Source organism: Fistularia commersonii, chromosome 8 (assembly GCF_037954325.1).
Source record: "Fistularia commersonii isolate RoL2024-O1a breed Wild chromosome 8, RoL_Fcom_v1.0, whole genome shotgun sequence".
Taxonomy (NCBI): domain Eukaryota; kingdom Metazoa; phylum Chordata; class Actinopteri; order Syngnathiformes; family Fistulariidae; genus Fistularia; species Fistularia commersonii.
In genome coordinates this window covers 18,399,070-18,410,451 of record NC_141291.1, presented here as the reverse complement: position 1 = coordinate 18,410,451, position 11,382 = coordinate 18,399,070, and the positions used below count along the sequence as shown (strand labels likewise).

The 11,382-nt window shown below is 39.8% G+C and overlaps 1 protein-coding gene across 2 annotated transcripts; it reads left to right on the top strand.

Moving 5' to 3' along the window:
• Positions 1-109: 109 nt before the first annotated feature.
• Positions 110-8,255, top strand: garem1 (GRB2 associated regulator of MAPK1 subtype 1). Of its 2 annotated transcripts, none has more exons than XM_086151496.1 (6): positions 110-463; positions 1,702-1,842; positions 2,157-2,287; positions 3,132-4,331; positions 4,435-4,589; positions 7,259-8,255. In XM_086151496.1, the coding sequence occupies exons 1-6, from the start codon at positions 343-345 to the stop codon at positions 8,118-8,120; spliced, it is 2,610 nt and encodes an 869-aa protein (XP_086007622.1). In that variant the 5' UTR covers positions 110-342; the 3' UTR covers positions 8,121-8,255. The 2 variants fall into 2 exon arrangements, with proteins under 2 accessions (XP_086007622.1, XP_086007621.1); XM_086151495.1 differs by having other exon boundaries at positions 328-463; positions 7,262-8,255.
• The last annotated feature ends 3,127 nt before the right edge of the window (positions 8,256-11,382 follow it).

Below are 11,382 nucleotides of genomic sequence, written 5' to 3'. Positions count from 1 at the left end.
CATTGTAGAACTATTGAGTAAATTGCAACTCAATTCCAAAATAATAGTCACCGATAGGTAAATGCGCGCTCTTAATTTGTAAGTAAAAAATACGCACTTCCGTCCAACTGGGTAACTAGTTGCTAACTAAACAAACATGGCTCTGCTAACTTCCGAGACAACGCACTGCCATGATACGTCGAGGAGTGCAACTGGAATATGCAGGCATTAATACGATTCGTGCCAAATATACAGCTGTAGATGGGGAGTCGGTGAACGATTCGGGCGGTGAGCTCGGTGTAGCTTTTTGCGACCGTGTTTACATACAGCTAGCCGTTGTGCTGGCTAATGTAAGCTAGCAAGATGGACCTTGGAACAATGCTGTATAACAACCTAAAAGATGTTACTTGGAGCACAACGTCTTTACCGTTAGATCAACTTGTCAGTGCCTATAGGTTGCCGCAAATCGCCAAGCTGGATAACGGTCAGTAACTTTTTTTTCCTTGACCCTTGCGAGTAAACCGTGCTAAGTTAACTTGCAACCTCTCCTTAGCTAGCTGCTACGCTGAGATTGGACAACTGAGTCAAACGTAGGTTTTGGGAAGGTACATTTCTGTTATTGACTGTCAGTAAACTTGAGTTACATAAATTACATTTTACGATTGTGCTAAAAGATGGAATTCTCAAAAAACAGAATGAAACAATGCGCTAAGTTAACTTTTAGTGAGCGACAACCAGCGTCGTAGACTGAATGTAATCAGATAACTTTCCCGAATTAGTATTTTTTGGGGGGGGAGGATTAATGCACACGACTCACAGCTGATTGATCAGGGGAAATGTACAAAGCACGGCTGGTAAAATCTTGCAGATAGATGTGAACACGAAACGTGCCCTCTATGTTGTAAAGACACACATGCATTAACCTCTTCTCCTGGAATTTCTCTGGCAGACATTAGCCAGATTTGACTAATGCAGCAGGAAGAAAAGTTGCAGGCCGAATCGACGTGATGCTGTTCGATAGATCACCCGAAACACCCAACTTCAAGTTCAATGGAAAGATAAAATGGTTCTATGAATCGAAGTTTCTATACGCAGTATTCACAATTCTCATTTGACACGGCAGGGAAGTCCCCTCCAAAACAGAAGTTTTCAATTGGAGTTATGCCCACTTGATCGTGTCGGTCTCGTTATCTTTATAGATTTATAGATAGAATTTAAAATACAATCATGGCTCCTTTTTGTTATGCTACAGACACTGATGTCTAACCAAAACTAAATTATTATAAACTAAATAACTGAACTAAAGTTATTACTAAAAAGTCACTAAAAAAGTCACTACTTTTTAGTTACTAAAAAGTCTTGCTTTTTAATTCCTCTTCCCTCAGCCGCAGGGAATCTTCAATCTTTGTAGTTATTGCTAACAGTTAAGACAATTCATATTTCATTATATTTCTTATTCTTCCTCCTTTCTACTATTATCTATTACTGTTATGTTTTTTACTTGAAACTCTGGCACAACAATTTCCTTCGGGATTAATAAAGTTGTTCTCATCTCATCATCTCTAAGAAAGAGGTTAACACGGTTTAATCTTTGTTGGAATTTTTTTTATCAATTCTTCATTACCATTACAAATCGTGGCTGTGTAGTATTTTGTAGGCGATAGTATATAATCTGAATTCTGTTATCATTTTTTGTTGTTGTTGTCATTGTTACCACTACAGGTCAGTTAGTTGAAGGGCTTCGAGATAATGACTACCTCTTGATTCATTCCTGTCGTCAATGGACAACTATTACTGCTCACAGTCTAGAAGAGGGACACTATGTGATTGGGCCCAAAATAGAGATCCCAGTTCACTATGAAGGTATGATTGAATGTATAGTATCAGTCTTTATTTGTGTGAAAATGCCTTATCAAAATGCCTTGCGTATTTTGATTACTCTGTAAAGTTACTGTGATTTTCTTTTTAATACGTTGGCATAATGTTAAAGCATCATGGAGCTAGTTATGTGTCATAATTAAAAAAAAAAATGCATTTGTTATCAGTCAATGATTCTCTTAAGAATTTCCAAGTTTACGTTGAAGCCCTCAGTTATACTCGGACAATAGAAAATTGATTTTTCAGTTCACAAAGTCCATTGATGTTATTGTTTCTATTTATGACTTTTCCTACTTTAGGTCAGTTTAAGCTTCTGGAGCAGGACCGAGATGTCAAAGAGCCTGTACAATACTTCAATAGCGTGGAGGAGGTGGCCAAAGCATTTCCTGAAAGGGTTTACGTTATGGAAGAAATCACCTTTAATGTTAAGGTACCTCTATTTTATTGAAGGTATCATGAGTGGGTGAAAATGTTATGGTGATATTCTTGCTCTCCAGGTCATGCATGTTATTTACTTTCCAAGAAGTTTTGACTCAACTGTAATTATGAAGGATTTTCTATAGAGTACAATATCTGTCATTGTATCTGATGTAATCAATATTATGCAAGCTATTTCAGTTATGGTGCAGTAATATCATAATACTTGTAAAAAGGCAAAGGGCAGAGATTATGCATGTTTTCATTGCACTTTCATGTCAGCTTCCTGCATATTTTAGAACAAAAAAGGACTTAATCTTACCTCATGCCTTCATAACACAAACACCTGCAAAAACAATTTTTATGACACCAAACAGATATCTATTTACAATAGGTGTTTTTAGAAAATGTATATATTTTCATCTGTGGATCAATGTCAAAATGTGACATTGATTGACAGCAGGTGTCACGATATATTGCTAGTTCAATATTTTGTCCTGTCTGTAATGAGGTTGACATGGATTAAATGGAGGAAAAAAATCCAGCACATTTAAGTTGGGAAAGGAGACTGTCTTATCAATTGCCTTGCCTAGTCAATTTTTGCTGATAACCCAATAATTTCTGTCAAAAAAAACAGGTCACTTTTTGTTTTTAGCCTCCTGCCATGTTAAAGTGACACAAGGTAAAGGGGAGTAAAAACATTTTGAAAATTGCCGGGACTGAATCATATGATCACTGACACTAACGTAAATCTGATGTATTTAAAGGCACTGCATTAATTCAATGTGAACAACATTTAATAAGTGTGAACGGGGTAAAGGACTCTTTGCATTTGAGGTACTGCCATATTTTCACAGATGGCTTCGGGTGAAAGCAACGAAGACACCGAAGTTTACAATATCACACTAAGCACAGGCGATGAACTGACATTGATGGGCCAGGCTGAGATCCTCTATGCCAAGACCTCCAAAGAAAAATCAAGATTCAACACCATTTTCAAGAAAATCGGGAAGCTCAATTCTATCAGTAAGATAGGTCGAGGCAAGATGCCTTGTTTAATCTGCATGAACCATCGGACCAATGAGAGCATCAGCCTCCCTTTCCAATGCAAAGGCAGGTTCAGCACCTGTAGTCCACTGGAACTCCAGATGCAGGATGGCGAGCACACCATTCGAAACATAGTTGAGAAAACCCGTCTGCCAGTCAATGTCACCGTGCCCAGTAGCCCGCCCCGCAACCAGCATGACCTTCACCTCATCCGGGAAGGTCATCGATATAAATTGGTCAACATTCAAACCAAGACAGTGGTTGTCTGCTGCATTCTGAGAAGTAACAAGATTATCCCTATTCATTTTCCCTTCCATCTGGCCATGCCTCGATTTATTATCCCTGAGGAATTGTTACAAGGAGAGTTGTGGCTGGACACCATGGTGCATCGCTGGTTTGCCTTCTGCCAAGAACAGTTTGACATAGACAACTACTCCCGTGCTGTCCGGGATGTGCGCACAGACTGGAATGAGGATGGCAAGAGCCCCAAAAAATGCAGCGGGAATGGTAGTTGTAGTGGAAGCAGTGGAGGCAGCAACACCTCCAATGGTTGTCCCAGCAACATGCACATTCCCAGCTCCTTGACTTATGCCCGTGATGAACTCACGCAGTCCTTCCACCGACTGTCTGTTTGTGTGTATGGCAGCAACCTGCACGGTAACAGCGAGGTCAACCTGCAGGGATGCATGACGCTATGTGGGGACTGGGCCCTGCTGCCTTCTGACAGCATTCCCTCTGACTCTGGAGAAAATGACCACTTTTACCCTGAGCTCATGGATTGCTCAAACCAGCAACCAGCATTAAACAAGTCAGATGTTCCCTATGAAGAGCTGTGGCTAGATCACTTAAGAGGCCAAATACCAAAGTCATCAGTAACTGAAGGAGTTAGAGGCATCAATAATGGTTGTGGTACAGCAGCCCTGTCATACCCTGTTACTTGTCCTCTTGGTGCCATTGCGAGCTCAGATGTGTCTCTCACCCCACCTCCTGTTCCACCCAAGTCTGAAGCTGTAAGTACTGTCCTTTTATTTCAGCAGCGTTTCATGCCTCCAGTTGACTGAAAAACAGTGTCGCTTTTACTGTCAGCTTCGAAGTTTGCTTGTTGTTTTCCAGGTAAAAGAAGAATGCCGTCTTTTGAATGCTCCACCAATTCCTCCAAGGAGTTTGAAACAGATGCCTTCAATTCCCATCCTCTCCAAGCCACGACAGCAGGATACTCGATCTCCAAGTCCCACGCTCTCCTATTATTCTTCCGGACTACACAACATGTAAGAACCTCCATGATTTCAGTAACTGAGCTCCTTTAAAGTAAAACATTTGGAGGCTTAACTTTGTTTGATGGTGATCGAGTCTGAAACGCAACATTTTGGTCTCGGTCTGCACCAAGAGCACCCGTATATCATGTGTAAAAATTCTAACTGGACCATTGACAGTCAGTCTTTTGGAGTTTTCATAATGATGATTTGGGGTAAATTAACAAAGAATGTTCTGGAGATAAATCAACTTCAGAGTTATTGTAATTGCATTTATTCCTCTTTTGCCCTGATGCAAGATAATAATGCACTGTTCCATATTTACCGTGTAGATAAGTCAAGAAAGCAACTGTGTTCAAAGGAAATTGAAAATTGCATTGGCAATGTGCGTCAACTATAGAGGGATACAGTTGATGAGCCATACAATGAAGCTATGGGAAAGATTAGTGAAAACTAGACAGCAGAAGTCAGCATTTGTGAACAGCAGTATGGCTTCATGCCTAGAAAGAGTACTACAAATGCAGTATTTGCTTTGAGAATGCTAATAGAGAAGTACAGAGAAGGACAGAGGGAGCTGCATTGTGTTTTTGTAGACCTAGAAAAGCATATGACAAGGTGCCAAGAGAGGAGCTCGGGTACTGTATGAGGATATCTGGAGTGGGCGAGAAGTATGTTGGACTGGTGCAGGACATGTATGCTAGCTTTGAGACAGTGGTGCGGTGTGCTGTAGAGGTAACAGAGAAGTTCAAGGTGGAAGTGGGACTCCACCGGGGATCAGCTCTGAGCCCCTTCTTGTTTGCAGTGGTGATGGACAGGCTGACAGATGAGGTTACACAGGAATCTCCATGGACCATGATGTTTGCAGATGACATTGTGATCTGTAGTGAGAGCAGAGAACAGGTTGAGGAAAAACTAGAGAGGTGGAGGTATACTCTGGAAAGGAGAGGAATGAAAGTTAGCTGCAGCAAGACAGAGTATATGTGTGTGAATGAGAGGAAACCAGGTGGAACTGTGAGGCTACAGGGAGTGGAGATCAAGAAGTTGGAGGATTTCAGGTACTTGGGGTCAACAGCCCGGAGCAACGGAGAGTGTGGAAAAGAGGTGAAGAGACAGGTTCAAGCAGGTTGGAATGGGTGCAGAAAAGTGTCAGGGGTACTGTGCGATAGAAGACTATCAGCCAGAATGAAAGGAAAGGAGTACAAGAGAATGGTGAGACCAACGATGCTGGGTGGCCTAGAAACCGTTACAATGACGAAAAGACCGGAGGCAGAGCATGTGGTCGCAGAGATTAAGATGTTAAGGTTCTCTGTGGGAGTGACCAGGATGGATAGGATCAGGAATGAGTATCAGAGGAACAGCACATGTTAGATGTTTTGGAGAGAAGGTCAGAGAAGCCAGACTGAGATGGCTTGGTCATGTACAGAGGAAGGATAGAGATAATATATCGTTAGACGGATGCTAGAATTGGAGCTGCCAGGCAAGAGGTCTCGAGGAAGACCAAAGAGAAGATTTATGGACGTAGTGAGAGAGGATATGAAGGTTGCTGGTGTGAGAGAGGGAGGATACAGAGAACAGGGGTAGATGGAGAAGGTTGATTCGCTGTGGCGATCCCTGAAGGGAAAAGCTGAAAGCAGAATAAGACAATGGCAATGTGTTAGACACTGTTCATCTGTTTCATCAGACCGGTTAGCTAGAGAGCTCTGCTTTCCACGAATTTCCAAATTGGACTTCTAATTAAATAAAAGGAATTAAGTCGAGAAAGGTTTTTGGAGAAGATGCATGATGGCATATTTTGAAATCTCTTCCAGATCTATACAACAGATTTGCTCAGCACCATCTGAATGTACTAAGGTGCAGTTTTTTGATAGCACAGCCTCAGTTACTAGAGGCATTGAGGTGGTGCTATGTGTCCTATGTGTAACCAGATAATAGAAAGATGTTTGATCTAGTTGAATTCCGTAAGATAAGAAAGACAAACAACAAGGAAAAAATGCAGGGAAAAGATGTTTGAGTTGACTTTCCTTTTTTGAAATTGTTTCATAATGTCTGGGAATATCATTGGATACTTGGTACCATTGATGTCACCAAGACATTTTTACTGCCTTGAGGAAAAGGAAATTGGTGGTCTCTTCAGTTGAACCTCAGTTCTACCATTTTATTTACAGTGATTTTTGGCAGGAATCGAATTTGAGATTACTCCAGTTATGACAGAGTCAAATATTCTCTCTTCAATGTTTTTGTGGAATAAGGGAGGGGAGTTTGCCATGCTTGTAACGTCACCCTGAAATGTCACACTGTTCTCATCCGCTAGCCTCTTAAGAGGCTGTTCCCACCAGAAGATAGGGACACAACAAATTCCTCCAACTTTTGGTCTTTGGAGTTATTTATTCCCCATAGATATCGTCATGAAAACAGATTGTAGCATAGGGCTGACCAAGCTGATAGTTGGGAAAATATTGGCTGCCTTTTGCATGCTGAGACCTACTGATGTCCACGCAATATCATATGAATCACATTATTTTTTCACTCCTCATGCTTCCATAATTATTTTCAGATTTTCCCTTCAATCTGCAACCCCCTCCCCAACCCCTTCTCTGCATTTGTGTCAAACATGTGTCAAAAATGAAAAATATTTGAGTCATATGATGAGGTCTATACTAAATGATCTTATATTTTTCCATCAGTAGTGGGACATGTGAACCGGAAGCAGCTGAGGCCCAAGAGCAAAACAGTGTATGCTACCCTTGTAACTGGGGTAAATCCAACACCAGTGATCCCAGCGCTAGTTTGCCCAGTGGTAGCTTGCCATCAGAAGGGATGTCCTCCAGGTTGTCTTGGCCAAATAACTTCAGTAAAGGAGAGTCTCGTGGTATGGAGGATTTTCTACCATCGAGCTGCCGAAGTTACTACAGCTATCCACGAAAGAGAACCCCTAGCACCCCAAAGACTTGTACTTCCAGCCTTGTGGACTTTGATGACAGAGACCTGGCACACGGCAGCAAAGACTTCAGTCTGCAGAACACTTCTCTCAATCAGTTCTGCACCAAATCATCAAGTTACAATTCAGAAATGTACAGAGACAAGCCTATAGAAGAATCAAACACAAAGCAGAGCCTGTCCTGCCCCATTTTACCTCCCAGAACACCAAAATCCAATGCCTTGAAGAAGTGCACTGACTTACTGTCTGGAACTGTCTGGAACAGTAAGTCGGATACTTCAAACTGCTCACTAATGCAGCATGAGCAGGGCAATAAAGATATGTGCTCCACATCTAACTCATTAACTCTCAACCCCCTGCCTCCATCTACCACTGCCCAGTGGCAACCGCCCTTATGCCTGGCTGGTCTCTCTATTGAAGAAGTGTCCAAATCCCTGAGATTCATTGGCCTGCCACATGAGATTGTCTCACTTTTTGTTTCAGAGAAGATTGATGGGAATTTATTATTGCAGCTCACTGAGGAGATATTGTCCGAGGACTTTAAGCTAAGCAAATTGCAGGTGAAGAAGCTCATGCAGTTCATTAATGGTTGGAGACCCAAAATATAACCAGTCATGAATTACATTAACCCCTGTAAGAACACAGGGAATGCCATGCTTTTAGTATATCTGCTATGCACAACAAGCCACAAAGAGTTTCTTTGTCTATAATATGAATTTATTTTCTCATTACTATAATGTGGGGAAGGTAGTTGGGTAACACTTTCCAGCTCACTTTAAGTCTGTGATGCCTAATTGCTAACCGAACGGATTCATTTAGCACTTTCATGAAGACATTTTCATGTCAATCCCCTTTGTATATTTAGTTTCACAGTTGCAAGACTTCAGGCCAAAACGAAACCAAAAAGGCACCAACAGATTTAATGGAAATCAACACAGAATAAGCTGGCAAGCCGGTAACAGATCTGTTTAAAGAAATGTTACTTTGTCAATGTGATTTTAAAAGAGCACAACCCAAGGTCTGAACTGGTGTGGTTGGGTTTGGAAACAGTCAATCGCTGATGTGTTTGGCTCTCTGGCTGCAAGTTGAACACATGGAGTCGAGGCTGGCATCCAGTCATCAGCAATATTATGCATTTTAATTTTAAATAAGTAAGAGCTTTGGTAAAAAAGTTGTCATGGATGGACAGCTGGTTATATAGGTTACAAGAGGTATAAGCAGATTTTCCCTGTGTTTTCTCAAGGTTGTCTTGACATGGCCCTATGTTGATTCTTTCAGCAAACTTTTAATATTTAATACCTCACAAATGGTTGCAGAGATATAGAGATTTTGAGATTCAAAGGTCTGCAAATATATGAAATGTCTCAATACTAAGGTGAATTTCAGAAAGAAATAGACACTATATATATATATATATATATATATATATATATATATTAAAATTAATTAATCAACTTTGTCCAGTAATTGACTTAAAAATTTATCAGTAATTTTAACACTTTTTTTAAAATGTTAAAACATATGCTTGACCTGTTTTATGAGAAAAGGTCAAACTTCAGTAGTCAAGAAATACACAAAATTTTTAAGACCCAAAATATTCCCTAAAATTGACTAGATGTACAGTGTGCTGCATGAATGTTACAAAAGAGAACAAATTAAAGGAATTCGGATACAAAGATTCAGAAGCTGGGAATCCTTGTATGTCTTTGTGAGACAAGAGTCTGGTATTGGACATGATTTTCAGACAGTTGGGACAAAAAAAATTATTGAGCATCACAGCAATGCACTTCAGTTGTCTGCTGTGTTTGCCATAGACTTTGTGTTCTTTTAAAATCCACCCCTTTAAAACATAAATTTTATTTGGCTTCAGCATCAGTGGCCATTGACCCCTAAATGTTTCCAAATAACTGTATGGAGGCACAGATGTAAGATTAACCCCAAAGATAGCTATCCTACTGATGCAAAGCTTACCACAAGACACACTCGGGGTAAATCAGGCTAGAAAGTTCTGAAGTTCCAAAAAGATAACATAATGTTTAGTGTTGTGTATTCAGACATGTAAAAGCACAAAATTCTTTCAATCTGAAAACTGATCAAAGTGTAGTTTTAGAAACACAAACCATTGGATGAAGTAAGCAGGCTTTCATCAGTTACTGTCCATCGTAAAACAATTAGCCAAGTGAAGCGCATCAGCTCTGATCTCTTAACAGTTTGTCTAGTCTTTCCATGCAATGTCTTATTCCTGTTTGATGCTTTTATAATATGAATATTAGTTCTTGTACGTAACATCTTTTTTACACCTCAGTGTCTCTGTTAAGTGTGACTTTGAGTCATTCATTGGCATTAAAAATAATGTCTTCAAGACTAACATGGAATAACCAACAGAGATAATAGTTCATGACATTCAATACAGAATAAAAATGATGCATCATGCACTTTGGCAGATTCCAGTCAGATTTAATGCAATAACATTATAATTAATGATGAACATATGTCTATCTTGAGGTTAAATGCACTACATGCTTTTGCTAAACTAGAATGGTACTCCCCGCTTGGTCCCTTTTTTTTTTTCCCAGATTTTTCCAGTAATGTTCCTTAACTTGGACACCTTAAAGATATAGGTCACCTTTGGATGATATTTGAATGCAATAATGCAACAACATGAATGGAAGGAACAGGTCTGATGAATGTATCTTCCGGCCCCCAGTTTTTGTTTTTTGTTTTTGTTTTTATCACCGGATACCGGAGACGGTGTTAAATGGTCTGCTTAAACGGTCTGCTTCAATTAGATATTGGTACCACGTTTTCCTGTAGCCTCAATTTAGACTTTAATTTATAATTATTTAACTCATTTAATGTAAAATAAAATATGCAGAATAGTTATCTGAAGACCATTAATATGTCTGATAAATGAAGGTGCCTAGACAACATTCTTTATACTGTCCATATTTTATCTGTTGGCAAGAGCTGTTCTTTTTCCCCTGACACTTTCGGCAGTGGGTTGTTACACATGTATGTATGTATGTATGTATGTATGTATGTATCGATGTATGTATGTATGTATCGATGTATGTGTGTGTGTGTGTACATAGACGCACACAGGTGTGTGTGTGTCTGTGTGTTTCTATGCGCAAGTGTATTGTCATTTTTGTAATGTAGTTGATTACTAATGTTTAAATATTTTTTATATGAAAAGGCTTATGTTCAAATTTCTATTTTTTTTTTTACTTCTACATAACGTGGGGTTTGCTTGGGTTTCTATGTCACTGCAATAAATTGACAGACACAGGGGAATAAAGAAAATAAAACAAAAAAAGCCCCTCCTGCATCAGTTGCACTACATGGGCAGTGACCAAAAATAATGGTAATAAGCAAGGTTCTGTTCGAGATGGCCTTGCAACTTTATCACAGTATTTTTTTTTTTTTTTTTTTTGCAACAGCAAACAGCATGTTTGTTCGGTTTGTGAACTATGCAATAACCGAGCCTCTATTGGGACACAGTTTGAAGGAATAACGTCATATTCAATGGAAAATAATATGCAAAGGAGAGGTATAAACTGAAAATGCCAGTGTTGCTTGCCAGCGAGTGAAGAATGTGCATGCCAAAGGAATTCATGGAAGTCAGTAATTTTACTTGATTACTCTGACTTAATAACCAGACTGTGAAAAAAACACTACAACACCCCACTTTAAACATACACTCTTAACAAGCTGAATCATGCCCCACTCCCCCGTGTGTCGCTCCGAACTGACACCCATGTGAATTATGGCCATATTTGGCAAGACAGAGGGAAACGACAAGGTTTGACAGCATTTGAAAGAAAATATCTGACAATTACTGAAATGTTCTGCCATTACCTTTCAACATAA